Here is a 16,416-nt window from a genome sequence, read left to right as displayed (position 1 = left end):
GCTTTCAGTTACACGCTAGTCATGGCTCTGTCCATAACTCACTCCTTGTCCCACAGAGGCAAATTCATGATTTCTAAGTATGGTTTGTTGAATCATCCGTAAATGGCTAGGATCGCACATTGTGCTAAGCATAATCCCAGAAACATAAAAACCAGAATGACTGGCCTCATACAATACCTTAAACCAAAATTAAACAAACTATGTTATGGCTCATTGTGCAGGATTTGATCCCTGTCAGTTGTGATGATTGGACTATTGGCAGTTTTCCCAAAGGTTTCCTGCTCCAAGTCCTGCCCTATCTTAAAACATCCTAATCCAATTTATTTATTTAGAAAATTTATATTGTCACCTATTCCCACATGATGACTCAAGGTGACTTACAGGGATATAAAAATAGCGTATAAAAAATAAAAATAATAAAAATAAAAAAATAACCCCAATCCCTCCCACCCTTGCGACAACACACATTCATACTAGCCATTTTATAGGCTCCCATTTTGGAATTTTTTAGCTAGAACCTTTGTCTATATGTTTTGTTGGCTAATATGTAAAGGCTTGTTTATTTCTGTAGCATTATATGTATGTTTCCAAAGGTTAACACCCAATTCATAGTGATTATTTGGACTAGTGTCCATTAGGTAAAACAGTAAGAGTTTGCTGGAGACTTTAAAAGTCTTTCCTGGAACTGAGTTGATTTCAATACAGTGATGGCAATAACTTCTGAATCACTGACTTCAGACAAGAATGGCCAGATCAAAAACTAAAACCTCCCCAATTCTACAATTCTAGGATACTTAAGCGGACACAAACACAAATGAGAAATAATGGCAATTCATGATATTTACCTGGTTGCTGCTTTATCCTTTACTGTGTGTCAAACACAGTTTAGCTACAAAAAGAGATGTTTTTCATTTTTTTCGTAATTAAACCACAGATCTATCCATACCCTATCGAACAAAAAGTTTAAGATACCACAATTCTAATCCCCTCTAGAAGCAGAAAAAATGGCAATGCTTGCCTGAACTTACTAGAACAGATATAATACTTATGAGGCAGTAACTTTTGCAAGTGTCAAAAAAATATTTTTTAAAAAAAATAAAAGCAAGAACTTGCGAAGAATTCTCAGTCTTCTTCTCTCAAAGACCTTGGCTAACTTTTTGAAAATTATTTAAATTTTGGGCTTCATAGTTTAATCAATCCTAAATTACAAAAGGTCACTAGAACTTATGAAAAAGAGAAAAGAGTAACATAATGAATCTTATCTGTTAAACTGCTAGGAGACTTAAAAAATCAGTATAGGACTTTTAAAAAAGTATAAATATTTAAATGTAAAATTTTACAAACTCAGGTTAAATATAAACAATGGAATATATCTTCCTCCAAATATTGCCATATATTTTCTTTAAATTGCTGTGTAAAGCTGTTCCTGCAATATGTCTCATCCTTAATTGAATTCTGAGGGTATGATTTAAAGTAATTTTCAAACAGCATCCACATTCATATACAGTATGTTTGCAGTTATTGGCAATGGCTTTAGATTAAAACAAAACCAAAAGAAGAAGGCTTTAATGTAAATCCATGCTAGATTGGATATGCTCATTTTTGAAGAATGGTTGAATCCTTCAGTGGCTTAATTCTTAATTGCTCCAAAAGAATGTAATTATATAATCAGGTACTTGGCAAAGAAGTAAATCTGACCTTGATCTAAGCATAGTAACAGTAATTATAATGGCTATGAAACCAATTTTAGCAAGTAAAAGTGGAACTGATACAAAAAGGATAATCAAAAAATGTTTTCAGCATGTTTCGAAACATTCAACATCTGACATAATTTTTGGATTCGTAGATTTCCTGTATGTGAACAAAAATTGATTTCATTAAATATAAAAATGCTTGTTTGGTGACCATGTCTGGCTTGGTAAATCTTTCACTTAACTAGTCAGTCTTAATAGCTAGTGGGACAAATCCATTGTACTTCTGTGTTGAACTTGAAAATGGTCTTGATTTTATTTTTTCTTAAAAAATTATATGGCTGCCCCACTCACTCTCAGTGACTCCACGTGATTACAAAAATAAAAACCCAATATAAAATCCATCAAAAGCGATAACTCCCCACCCCTGAAGAATTATCAATTGTAATCATAATTGGGCCCTGAGGGGCAGTCTGGTGTAGTGGTTAAGGCACTGGGCTAGAAACCTGGAGATAGTGAGTCCCCCCTTAGGCCCAAAGTCAGGCCACTCTCAGCACTAAGAAAAAGGCAATGGTAAACCAAATCTGAAAATCTTGTCAAGAAAACTGCAGGGACTTGTTTAGATAATCATCAGAAGTGAAGACCGGCTCAGAAGAAAACACTCCCATACAATCTCAGTTGGAGGGTTTAATGCAGGCCCATTGGAACTAGAGAGAAGGTGCTGCCCACACCTACGCAAGACCGTCCCAGCAACCTATGCCTGCAAGTGATTCCATGTGCTTCTTCCCAGGAAACTGTTTCACATATTTTGAAATCATGCTTTTCTTTCTTCTTTAATATGAAAGATAATGCATAGTCCAGCTTCTATAGCAATTGAACACTTTGCAGCATGTAATGTATTTTATTCAAATAAAAATATTTTATTCTTCAAGTTTTCTTGATCAAATACTGGGGGAAAAAATCAGCAAAACATCGGAGACACATATACACAAGAGAGATGGAAACTGGATTTTCTTCCAAATGGGTTATGACAAGATGGGTCACTTTCAATGATATTTTATGGAACTTCTGTTCTGTTCTTTTTTTTTGGGGGAGGACCACACACACACACATTGTTCTGTTCAGTTCTCCTATGGAAATAAGTACGGTATGTTCATCTGATCAGTAAATGCCGTAGGTGGGTTCATCACTGTCCCTGTACCTGTCCAGGTACCTCAGAGGTTGACGGTGTGGATATTTCTTCTGGGGAGGATGATATCTGGGTGGCCGAACAAAGTCAAACACTGGTTCCTTCATGTCTATAAAAGGAAGAGAAAATGTCAGCACTTCTCAACAATTACAAACGTAACAAGCTCTGGTCTTAAGATTCTTAACTCAATGGTTGACCAATTAATGGCTCATCATTTTTCTACTGTTTATCTGTTAGGATCTGCAGTATTTTTTACTGTGCCCTGAAAAAGCATATGCTTCCTTCTCTTCCTAGTAAAGTGAAAAGAAATGAAAATTAATTATAAATCCATGTCCAGATTGTGGATGATCCACAGTCACATTCTGCTGGTTACTATCTGTTCTGCTTGTTTCTTGCTGAAGTAAGTTTCTGATATGTTCAGAAATTCCTGGACTAAATAATTCTGAAATTTCTACACTCAAGTTATTCTCTAAATAAAACCACTGACTGGGGTCTGGAAGCTGCACCAACTAACAGTTTATGGCTTAAAATATACCCAGTAGTACAAGACTCAATAGTCTTAGCATTAAGAGCCTCAGTGGCACAGTGGTTAGAGTACAGTACTTCTGCTGACTGCTGGCTGGCTGCAATTTGGCAGATCGAATCCCACCAGGCTCAAGATTGACTCAGCCTTCCATCCTTCTGAGGTGGGTAAAATGAGGACCCAGATTGTTGGGGGCAATAAGCTGACTCTGTAAACCACTTAGAGAGGGCTGTAAAGCACTATAAAACGGTATATAAATCTAAGTGCTATTGCTATTAGTATTTCAAAAATAAAATAGTTTCAAGCTAAAGTTATTGCTTGAACTTTGAAGAAACAGAATAGGAAGAGGAACTTTTCAGCTTTGGTATTGGAGAAGACTCCTAAGTACATTGTGGACAGGCAAGGAAAAAAAAAGGATTATCAAATAAATTAATCCAGGGTTCCCACTTGAGTCACAAATGACCAGGTTCAAATTATCCTACTTCAGACACATTATATGATGACCTAACTCCCTGGAGAAGGTGATAATGCTGGGAAAGGAGGAAGGAAAAAAAAGAGGAAGACAACCAGCAATAAAATCAATTGGCTCAGTTACAGTTGTGATGTTTGCATTACTGGAGAACCTGAAAGACCAGGTTAAAGATAGAGCATCAGGGAGAATATTAATATGTTTGTGGTTGCTAAAAATTGAAGCCAACCTGATGGCACATACTAAATCAATAATCACTACTAAAAACCTGAAATACACACAGGGGGACTTTTTTAATAATTTCAGAGATACTGCCAATGAAAAGAACATAATGAAACAGCAATAAACATTCCTCAAATTTATCGTACAACTAACAAGGAAATAAAGGAAACTTAATCCACAGTGTGATTGCTTTGAGGATTTATCCATGATGTTTTCTTGCTAGTGGTAAGGATGTGATTTACCATTGCCTTTCCAGGGATGTTTCCTTTAAACTTTCTAATCTGGTCTACAGGCTCTGAAATTCCCTAGTAGTTTTCTATCTAAATATAAACCAGACATTACCCAGCTTAACTTTTGAACCTTGATAGGATCTCATGCTGCATCTATAAAGATTTTCACATTACAACTCCTCAAAGTCTTAGGGGTAAGATTTCTTCTCAGCTCAGCAACTTTCCTCAGCACCCCACTAAACATGGCTCCCACCTGCAGTTTCTATTCCATGCATATTTATTGTGTGCTACATTATGAGTACGTTTGCAAGTTCTCTGCCATAGTATTTCAGTGCTCATTATATGAAACAAGCTCTATAAAAGAGTGACTGATCAAGGGATTTCCAGTTTCTATCAATTTTGGGTTTAAACTACAGCTTACACCCCAATTATGTGGGCTTTTTTTTTTTTTTTGATAACGAAGTTTAATTCTATCCCAACATTTCATTTCAACCTAAATAAAATGCAAAATTGTAGATATTTTACATGTGATCCATTACTTACTAAGAAGCTCATAAAAGATATTTGTAACAGACTTATCCCACTCGCACTGGAAAAACGCCAGTCCTGCTGGTGTCATGTCATTCTGATGCTTCTTATAGAAGTCAAATGTTTTGAAGGTTCTCATCTTGAGACTGTGACTGAAGAAATGAAAATACAAAATGCAGTGGGTTTGTGTTTTGTAATCTCTTCATCTATTACTATCCCACTGTTCAAACTTCAATTTCTAAACTTTAAAATGACAATATAGATGTGTTATGTGTTGAGCACTATGTTTTTCCCCTAGAAATCATAATTTAATGAGAGTGAGAGTGAAAGAGAGAAGACAAAATTTAAAACTGGTTTAAATTTTATACATGTATAAATGTAAGGTTTCTGGAATGAGAAAATTATATCCAATTCTCCTATTCAACAGCTTCCTATAAACAATTTTATCTTGGCTGTGTTCCCTCTGCCTTCCATTGTACATTTGTTGTACAGCCATTTAAAAAGCAGAGCTTAGTGGGCCTCAACACCTATACCTATTCTATCTGTGCGTATCACACCGGGAGACCCCAGAATTACTTAATATATAACTACAGACCATTAAACTCTTAATATTAAATGTCTATCGAGATTCTCAGTCATCGAGGTCATGGTTATCCCAAAGATGCTTTTTCAAGAGGCAACTGAACTTTCTGTTTTTTCTTTCAAGACATTTCACTTCTCATGCAAGAAGCTTCTTTAACTCTGACTGGATGGGCTCTGACACCATCCAGTCAGGACTGAAGAAGCTTCTTGCATGAGAAGTGAAACATCTTCAAAGAAAAACCAGAAAGTCCAGTTGCCTCTTGAAAAAAGACCTTTGTATCTTAATATTAAAAAAAACTTAAAACTGTTCAGTTTTCCTTCATAAATCTGTCATTTCCTGAGATAAGATGTAACCACCCAATACAATTTTCTTTCATCATTATACTGTAGAACCTCTGGTCACAACCATAATTCATTCCATAATTTTGGTTGCAACCCGATTTGGTCCTGACTCAAACCCTATTTTGGAAATTTAGCACTTACAAAAAAAAAATGGCGCAAAAGGGGAAATCAGCCATGGAATAAAAATTGTGATTTTTTTTTATCAGAACCCCATTTGGTCGTGGTCAGAAGCATTCGTGACCAGGGATTCTACTGTATGGAAAATGTGAAGAGTTACCATGGTGTTGGCCGCACATCTTCAGTAAAATCAATTGGCTGGTCCTGTTTGAAGAGAAGAAAGACGTAGCGATGGTATCCCGTTCCTCTGGCTGGAAATGCAGGAAAATAATGGCAGATTTCTTGCCCTGCCTCTATTTGGTTGCCCGGAATATTTCCCCTGTTGATATAAAACTGGATTCAATTGTGTTTGCCTGACAATATTCCCCTGAACAAACAAAGAATTCATTCTACAACCACCAAACGATAGAATTACAGTTTATCTTGGGGTAGCTGGAGTTATTCCAATGAGGATAATAATAAAGGTTAGTAAGTTCCCTTGCAAATCTGATTTGCTACTTGGCAAAAGCTGCTAGCAATTTAACTGGGCAGTGTACAGTGCTGGGGAAACCCATAGCACATCCCTCAGGGTCTTTTAAATTTACCAGGTAGAGTGCTGTTGGATTCCAAAGATCTCAGCTCTGTTCTAACCAATATTACATTATAAGGCATGTTTCAGAAATCAATGCCATCTTCCGGGTTCTGTCAAATTCACAAGAATTCCTGGATTAGACAATTCAAAGCTCTAAAATTCACCGAAGGTCAGGCAGGCTTTCCACCAACTTTAAGATGTATGGATTTTGTGGCCACATAGACTTGAAACCCTCACATTCAGAAAGCATCCTGTCTAGGAAGGTTGAGGTTAAGAATTTGGAAGGCCCTGGGTTTTATTTCTTCTAATATATATATATTTTACAATACAGACTATCTTCTTGGTTTTCTAGTTCGATATATTCTTGCCCTCTTTTTGCCTTGTGAGAGAAAATAAATCACTCATATATAATCTTGTGGCATTATTGAACTTGGTGTTACTTAAAATTTAAAATTGCCTTATATTAGATAGAATATTGCTGGATAGATATTAAATAGATGAAACAGACAATGTGGGATAGTGGTTGAGAAGCATGATTGGGATAAGGGAGATCCAGATTCCTCATTCATCTATACAGCTTATTCTTTATGCAAGGGCAAACTATGCACACCATCACAACCTCCTTACAAGGTAGGTAGGATGTACAGATGAGAAGTATGCATCATCAGACTAATATAGGGAGAACCTCTCACCTTCCAGATACTGCTAACCTACAACGTTAGCATAACTCACCACTGAGCATACCATCTGGCTTTGCTGAACATTTTGTGTGTAATGCCATCTGGAAGATCAGAGGTCTACCTGCTGACTGACACTGACCGCCATGCTTTTTCAATACACAATTTTATTTCAGGCCTTTCAATTGGGAGGGATCTGACATTCAGCTTCCGGCCTTTGACATGCAAAGAACATGTCATAACCCTAAACTATGGATCCTTATTTGCACCATCTTAACTAATCAAAGACTGAAAAAAAATTGCACAAAGAGGAAGGAGGAAAGAAGGATAAAATAATTTTTCTAGGGCTCAAAGAGGAGAATAGACCTGATATCCAAATAAAAAATATTGTGTATTTTCATTCCAAGTCAGACATATTCAGAGCAAACTACAATTGAAATCTTCCTTGGCTTATTAGAATGGTCCAGTTCTTATCACATCTGGCAAATGTGCTGGCTTGTCAAAAGTAGAAACCTCCAAAGAACCAATATCCACTCTTTTCTTAGCTTTGGACCATTGAGATCATAGACCTTTATTTAAAAATTAATGGCTTCAAGTACTTGCCTTACAGAACATGGAGCAGAGGTGGTCAAACATGTTCCAGGGAAAGAAAGAATAATTTTAAATGAGAAAGGAGTAGATTCCAGCTGATTATCAAGGACACATTTCTAACAGTGTAAGCTGCTTCATTAACGGAAGCCAATGGAATCTGCTGACTTGAAGGCCATCTATTGGGATTGCCATAACAGCAGTACACCGAGCAGTGGAATAGGCTAGACTAAGATCCCATCTAATCCATACATTCTATGATTCTGTAATTATGGGTGGATCAAGGAAATCAGCATGGTAGTACACCGGAAGCAAAATTTTGAGATTCTGTTCCAGATTTCCTGAATATGAAAATGAAGCCCACAGTGCAGGAGGTTGGATTAGAACACCTCCAAGGTTCCTTTCAGCTCTGTTACTCTATATTCTGTACTGTGCTGATACTCACACCAACCAATGGACGTACTCCAAATTGCCATCAGTCAGGTGTCCATCTGTAAACACAAGATATACAAAAAAACCATAAATATACAACTTATCTTACAAAGTATATCTTTATTATACTGTTCTGGCTGTAGCATATTCAGTTTGTTTTCTTTTTTACCAGAACAGTTCATTTTTCATGCTACTGTAACAAAGCTACACAATGGTTTCTGTCATGCCCCTGGTGGAGACTGACTCAGAGGGAAATGAGGAACAGCTGAGAGGGAGTGGAAGTGTGGCTCTGGAAGTTGTGGAGGATGCTGGGGAAGAGCAGAGGCCGGCTGGGCAGTCAGAGGAAGAACCAGGCCCATCCCCTCTTCATCCTAGGACACGCAGGGAGGAACGCAGAAGGCAGCAATTTGGCTTATGAGAGAGGAACCGGCCATGATCCCCCTCATTGGTTGTAGCTGGGCAGAATAGTATATAAGAGAGACAGTTAAAACACAGCGTTGCCAGAAGCAAAGTGTGTTTTATTTTGGACTGAAGTTATCTTGGTGTCCTTCCAACAGACTGTGGCTTGTTATCTCCTTACAGTTGGTAATTACTTATCTTGGTCTGTTGTGGAATTTCCTTCATTGTAGTTTGTTTTGGGTTTTTATTTCACCTCTATCTGCTCATTAAGTTCGGACTGTATTGCTTTCTTTTGAAGACTATTTTTGAATAAGTTTTATCTCCAACAGAGAATTATTGAACAGTGGGGCCAAGTTGGAGGCATTAAAAGACAATTATTATTATTATTTTTTTTCGGATTTATTCTTGAACATTCTTGCTATTCTTGTCGGGGAAAATGCCACCTGTAAAACATCTTATACAAATTTTCTTTATATGCTGTTGACATTGTCATTTTATAATTTTGAGACCACAATTTTTGCCATTTCTCTAGAACAATCCCATATCCAAAATTCTTCCCCCAAGCAATCATTGTTTCTTTAACTTGTTCTTCTAGTTTAATTTCTAGTAAATATTCATACAATTTTTTAATCACCTTTTCATCAGTACCTGTCAAAATCTTATCTAAATCAGTTAGTTTATCATAGAAACCTTCTGTTTTACAATCTTTATCATACCTTGAATGTATTTGCGCACATTAAAATGTTGGAAATGTCATCAGACACCTGGCTCATATTACCATATGTGGTGGACTTGTGTGGATGCTAAAAAATACTGGACTAAAATCCACATGTGGTTGGAAAAAAATGACAAAAAAACATATAGATTTGAAACCAGATATTTTTATTGGGAATTTTACCTGAAATATATAGTAAAGATTTGAAATACCTGATTGCAAATGTATTAACAGAGGCTAGGATTGTATTTGCTAAAAACTGGAAAAATGAGAAAATACCATCACAGGAGGAAATTATTAAAAAAATATTGGAATGTGCTGAACTGAGCAGATTGACATTTGAAATTAGAACAGGATGATAAACAATTTTATAAAGTTTGGGATCTATTCTATCAATGGTTAGACAATAAAGTATAGTAACGAAATATGTAGACTTTTAGAAAATACTAAATATATAAAGATGTATTCTTTTCTTATTATATCTACAAAATGATTTTAGGATAGATTTGGGATGATAATATGAATTGTCACAAAACAAATTAAGTAAAATATGATTATTTCCTAAAGCATGAATGAATAAAAGTATAGTCAAATGATTGATTAATAATGATACCAATGTATTTAATATTGGATTGAAAATATGAGATCATATACAATGTAATTGTAATTGAAGACTACGAAATGGAAGCACAAAACAATTTGTAAACCCAACTGGCACACTGTATGTACATATATGGAAGATGGCTTGATGTTTATATGTTTTGTTTGTTTTAAAAACCAATAAAAATTTATATATATATATAAAAAAGACAATTATTTACATTTTGGATTTTGTTATGTTTGTGTACATTCCGGGTCATCACAACTTCTTAAAAAACTGAGTGACAAAGGTTGCATAGTATTATATAAAGAAACATTTGACAAAACAACTCCTCTCCATGTTCTGATACATCTACACTGCATATTAATCCTTAGTCATCCACCGATTTTAAAACTACAATTAAATTATAATACAATATTTAAAAATTGCAAAGCATTTCTAACAATTGCTCAATCTCTTTAAACAAGGAGTCCTAATATTGTGTGGTAGTCCAGATGCCTAAAGTGATAAAAAAAAATCTGGGACTGAGGTTAGACTGGACAAGGATCATAAGCTTCCCAGAATCACTGGGATAGCAGCATGCGTGGCATATGAATTAAATAAATAAATAAATACAGCTATTTTCTATAAACATTTTAATTTTAATCTATGACTTGTGGGGGTTGCCAGATCTGGCAGGCAATATTTCAGCAAAAGCCTACAATGGGCTTGAAAAAAGGCAAAATAGCAAGTGAGTTTGGATAGTGGTTCAACTTGATCAGCTTTGGGAAAAAATCTGCAGCTTTCTTTTATGTTGCTCGCAACTTCTACAAGCTTTAAACACAGTCTAGGGACAAAGAAAATCTACCTAACAAAAGCAAGAATTATCTAAATTAAATTGAACAAAGATCTAGGCCAGGGATTCCCAAACTCTTTACTTCATCAACCTTCATGGATTTTCAAGTTGTTCGCTAACTCTCAAACATTATATGAAAATAATTTAATAGATATTTTAATACTACAAACAATAATAATAGATGCCTTAAACACATCAAACAACAAAATCTGCCTATCTCAGGTCTTTGGGAAGGTCTTGATAGCAGGAAAAAATACCAAATCCTGTTTAAACATCTACCTGACCATGCTAGCATAATAGAAGAGACAATTCATAGTTGCTCTCATTAGCGACTAACTGTTCAACTCTGGGTAACACTGTCTCACTGGACTAGAGACTAGAATGGAATTCTAGAGAAACCCCCCAAAAATGATCCCCCCAATTGACCTTTTATTATTTATCAACCTGCTGTTGATTCCCAGCCATTTATCAAATGACTCTGTGGGTCAATATTAACCACTTTGAGGAACTCCAATCTAGGCAGTTTTTCTTAATTACATGATTTCTGGGTTTTTTTTCTCTATAGAGTTTTGCACTTAAACTAAGTGTCTGTTTCCGGTGCAGCAATTGGATTTTAATCAGAAGCTCCATCAAAATATGCAATGGAAAATAATTTCCAACAGTTAAGAAATCCTGTCATACTAAGAAAGTATTCCTAACAGAATGACACTTACCTAGATTAGTGAGCAACAATGTCCAAAGTGTTCCTTCATCTGCTTCAAATGAGACTTCAGGAGGATTAAAAGCCTAAACAGGAAAATACGACAGTGAGTTTTAAATAGCTATTCCCTCATCCCCACACCCACCATAGTCCTGAATAAAGAATTACAACTTTAATTGTATGCTATCCAGAACTGCTGAGTTGAGTGGCCTCTTAACTGAAATAACAATTTGTGGTCCTAAACTATACTTGCTCTCCCAGCTGTTCACAACTTTCACATCAGTCAACAGACATTTATGGCATTTCTTGATGATTGTAGCATGGACAATCAATACTAACATTATCAAGAGACTGCAGTTAAAAAGATGCAAAAAAAGAGGGAAAAAGGTGTGGGGGGGGAACAAATTTTGGGAGCCATGGATTGCAAAAGGAAAGTTAGTAAACCCCCATTATAATACACAAGTGGATAGAAAGTATATTTCAAGATGTTTGAGGAATTTGGGAAGGGATTGTTTTCAACCAGGATGTGTACAATAAGAATCTTGATGATTTACACACACCCTTTCTTCCATTTTATTTACAACTAGGAGAAAATAACTGGTCCAAAGACATATTTCCTTGCTGCATGAATTTGGGAGATTCTGTGGACAATAAAAAAGGTTATACTACTGTAATTGATAACAGAAGTCTCAGCCAAACATCAACAGTATTCCAAATAGCTATCTAATTCTGTAAGATTATTCTGGCCCAGGCAAAATTTACAAGTAAGGTTGAGGGTTAGTAGTTGAAGCATCTTTTGTCATGATTATGTAATAGGTTAAGAGCCGTATATGGTCCCAGATATTTAAGATGATGGTAGTTTCCGCTTTACTCATGCTTTACTGGTATAACTGATACTTTTTTCTTCTTCACAAAACAATTCATTGCTGATTTTTAGCATTTGTCTATACTTAGTTGAAAATTGCTCCAGGTATTTTACTAAAAAAATAGTACACGAACATTTAATCAGTAAAAGTTATATTCACTTTACAGGCCTCACCAATGCAATTGAGACTGGCAATTGCATTGCTAAGTGACCCAGTTGTAAAGCAAACATCTGTAATGTCACTTCTAGCTCATTAAGCAAATTACCATTCACTGTTAAACACAGTGTTATGTTGATCAGAAGCTTATAGGGAAGGTCACAAAAGGTGAACACACGACAGTAGAACACTGTGACCATTTTAAGTTCATGCTGGTTGCCAAATGCCCAAATTGTGATTATGTAATTGTGACAGCCACATCCTCTAGGATTAGTCATAAGTACCCTTTCTCAGTACTACTGTAATCCTGAACAGTTGTTGAACTAGTGATCAGTGAGTAAGGATTATCTGTAGTTAATCTGACAAAGAGAACACTGCATGTATCTTTCATTATAATTACTCCTATTTACTAGGTAAAATTGTAGAATTATAGTAAATCTGATTTCATTCAGCCTAACCCTAACAGCTGTAAACCTGCAAGGTGGGTATTCCAATGGGACAGCACTATATTAATACATAGAGAACATATAACTATCAACATGTTTAGAGTAATGACATATTAGGCACAATTTTGTGAAACGTTCCAGGAAATTCACTTTAGTGTCTTATACCTAATACGTGAATAGCAGACAAACCAAAACCAAAAAAGGATGCACTTTATCTCAAAGCTCTTATTCTTGGTATAATACCTCTGTGGCAGTAACCACGTTTCCATAATAAACTGGCATAACGTAATTCTCATCCTGGCTATATTCCACTTTTAGAAGCACTCTGGGAACAAACATAGCATTATCAAACAAGTCCCGGTACAGTCCAAAGTGTTCTGCTAGTTGTTTCTTGTGATATGGGCCACTGGTTCTTTCCCATTCAGCTTTGACATCATCTAGAGGAATCTGCACTGCAAGCAGAAACAAAATAAATTACTTGTTAAGTAAACAAAATGGATAAACTCTTGTGAATGCAAAGGAAATAAATGCTGGGAGAATGGTTACTAACATACATGTTCTGAGCCAGGATGCCTTTTCCAGTTCTGGATTAGTTAAATTTTGTTTCCTAAGAGCCTTTCTCTCTTTATATATATCTTTTCGTGATAGAGGAAGACTGGGCAGACCAATGTCGATTTTTGCCTCTTTATCTAAGATTTAAAAGAAAAGAGATTATGCAAAATAAATCTTGTAGCTTTCTATACAATGTACTGACAACCCATAACTACGTGAAAAATTGGGCAGAGTCAATGTCTTGTTTAAATAGCATGCCTTAAAATTGAAAATAACCACTTATATTCTATCTTAGGATTTGTAGAAAGTGCCTGTTGTAGATTTGGAATATCTGATTTACAGAGATCTTAATGGTAACAGAATTCATTACAAGTTAAAAAGGGAACAAATTGGTGAATTTTTCTAATAAAGATGCCTTGCTTTTTGAACAGAAACAATTGTTCTGTTTCACTTTGAAGATATAATTACAAAAGCTAAATCATTAACTTTATTTTGTTTATACCTTCCTGTTCACTTTCTCAACAGAATTGAACATTACAATCCAATTCATTATATGTTTAGTCAAAAATATGTTCTATCATGGTCAATAAAATGTGTAAGTACATAAAATGCATTATGCCCTTGGGAAAAATGTTGAAGTATTTGATCAAAGCTACCAGAGAGGAGAAAAACTGGGCTGGGATTTTGTGCCCTTCCATAGTCAATACCTTCCTCTGGAGTGATGAATTTCTTATATGTTCGCCACCAAGGAGTTTTTTTATTCTCTTTTTCTGCTACCTTGAAATAGCGAGTGAAAACACGATACTTTTCCAGTGCTTCCAAATTACTAACATCAATGTCTTCATTAGGCATTGGTCCCAGAGGTACACCCAGTTTGCAGAGGATAGCTAGAACAAAAACATAAAACAAAATAATTTGTATTTGTGTCAAAAATTATCCTGTTGGATCAAAAACACAGTAAGCTAGATCTTCATTTGGGCTTCTCCTATTCAAATATAACCATTCCACAATGGACACAAGAGCAAAATGAAGAAAAAAAGACTGCAAAAGCAAATAATTATATTAAAATTTACGTTTAATTTACATGTTTAAATTGTTAGACCTAAACAGAGTTTGGAAAAAGGAGAAAGAATCAAACACTGGATCATGACACTCATTTCTACATTTATCTATGAATTGTATGAAATAAATAGCATAAAATAGCACCAAAACATACCATCAATTTTTCTGTCTCTCCATTTGCAAAAGTATAAAAACTATTTTTAAAAACTAATTTTAACCACTCAAAACATAGTATTTTAGCTGCAATCAAAATCAATAAAATGCTTATACACATAAAAAAGGCACCAATACTACCAGCCACTTTTAATAATCTGTTTTATGTTAGTTTCCAAATACTGAATGCAAAACCAAACACACAATTATTAATGGCATAAGTCAAGGGTCTTCAGACTTGGCAAGTTTAAGACTTGTGGACGTCAACTCCCAGAATTCCTGAGCTAACATGACTGGAGGAGGAATTCTAGGAGTTGAAGTCCACAAATCTTAAAGCTGTCAAGTTTGAAGACCCCTGGCATAAGTAACACAAATAATGTTGTTCCGTTCAAACTGGGATCAGTCCATCGTGGGCATTGGTGATAAGCATTTTACAGAATGAAAAAGCAATATATAGCACTTAGCAATAGCACTTAGACTTATATACCCACTTCACAGTGCTTTAGAATCCTCTCTAAGCTGTTTATAGAGTCAACATATTACCCTAACAATTTAGGCCTTCATTTTAGACACCTCAGAAGGATGGAAGGCTGAGTCAACCTTGATATATCTATAACCAATCTCTTCATACAAATTGAGAGCAATGTCATCATTTCAAAAGTGATTTTGAAGAAATGCCTTGGCTCCCATGCACTCAACAACTGTCTAGCCTTTATTAAAGTGACTGCATTAAAAAAATGCTACAGCTTTAAGGATCCACCTTTCAAGCAAATTTCCTGCACAGAAGCATGAAGAAAAGATCAACAAATTAACAGCAGAGATGTGCACCACTTGTGCAAGGTTTAAATTCATCTACCAAAATATTTTCAGTCTTGGTAGTCTATTATTGTATGATTGTCCGGGTTTCTGCAGCCCAGAGAGGGTAAACCTAGTACAACCTTACAAATTAAGATGTATACTATGCTTGCAGGAAAACCTAAATCCAGCCAACTCTAAACCACCATTCCTGGGATATTTCAACAAAGCCCATAAAGGTGATATCAACATTCCCAAAGGGAAGCACTGGAATATAAGAGCTGAAGAAGCTTTCTGGATGAGAAGAGAAACATCTTCAAAGAAAAACCAGAAAGTCCTGTTGCCTCTTGAAAAAAGCACCTTTGGGGCAACCATGACCTAGAATGACTGAGAATCTCCATAGACACTGGAATATAATGGAACAAAATTTAACAGGAGGAATGGTCAGAAGTGGACTTCTAAAGTGCAAAATGAACGCGGGGAAGCCCGTTTCACGAAGCACAGAAAGATCACCGGAAAAATAAACCCCAATTTTCACTCCCGCTCTAGCATCACCCACCAGTAGTACTAAACCCTCTGCTCTTCCGGAATCCGCGCAGGGCGACGTTTAGAACGGGCGCCGCCATTTTTACAGGATCTTAGGTTCCCTCCCTTGGAAAGGGTCCCTCAGGGCGCTACTGGCGCATAGGAGTGACGTCACACCGAAGTTCTTTCCCGAGTGCCTGCAAAGGCTTTTTAAAAAAAATATTCTCATTCTCTTAATAATTCTTCCAAGCGTCCACTTCATCTGCCGATTCGTAAAATCGCATGCTATAACAAGCAGTGTGTTTCTTTGAAATTAGCTGAGTTTCCAATGAGACTATAGTACAGTAAATGTATTTAATTAAAATGTACTTAGTTAAAATGTATTTAAGTAAAATGAGGATTATCAGTCAAGAGCAAAATGAACAAATGTATAAACACACAGAGAAAACT

At 35.8% G+C, this 16,416-nt stretch overlaps 1 protein-coding gene across 1 annotated transcript; it reads right to left on the bottom strand.

The window, feature by feature from the left end:
- Nucleotides 1-2,579: 2,579 nt before the first annotated feature.
- On the bottom strand, nucleotides 2,580-16,140 carry MRPL38 (mitochondrial ribosomal protein L38). Its single transcript, XM_087924846.1, has 9 exons — nucleotides 16,001-16,140; nucleotides 14,139-14,318; nucleotides 13,434-13,568; nucleotides 13,123-13,331; nucleotides 11,425-11,497; nucleotides 8,175-8,220; nucleotides 6,054-6,212; nucleotides 4,868-5,004; nucleotides 2,580-2,989 (listed from the first exon to the last, which is right to left on the bottom strand). Exons 1-9 carry the CDS (start codon nucleotides 16,065-16,067, stop codon nucleotides 2,853-2,855), a joined length of 1,143 nt encoding a protein of 380 aa, XP_087780972.1. The 5' UTR covers nucleotides 16,068-16,140; the 3' UTR covers nucleotides 2,580-2,852.
- Between the last annotated feature and the right edge of the window lie 276 nt (nucleotides 16,141-16,416).

This window comes from Pseudonaja textilis, chromosome 2 (genome assembly GCF_049901715.1).
Source record: "Pseudonaja textilis isolate UNSWEBS1 chromosome 2, rPseTex1.2, whole genome shotgun sequence".
Classification (NCBI taxonomy): Eukaryota; Metazoa; Chordata; class Lepidosauria; order Squamata; family Elapidae; genus Pseudonaja; species Pseudonaja textilis.
This window is presented reverse-complemented; position numbering and strand designations above follow the sequence as displayed.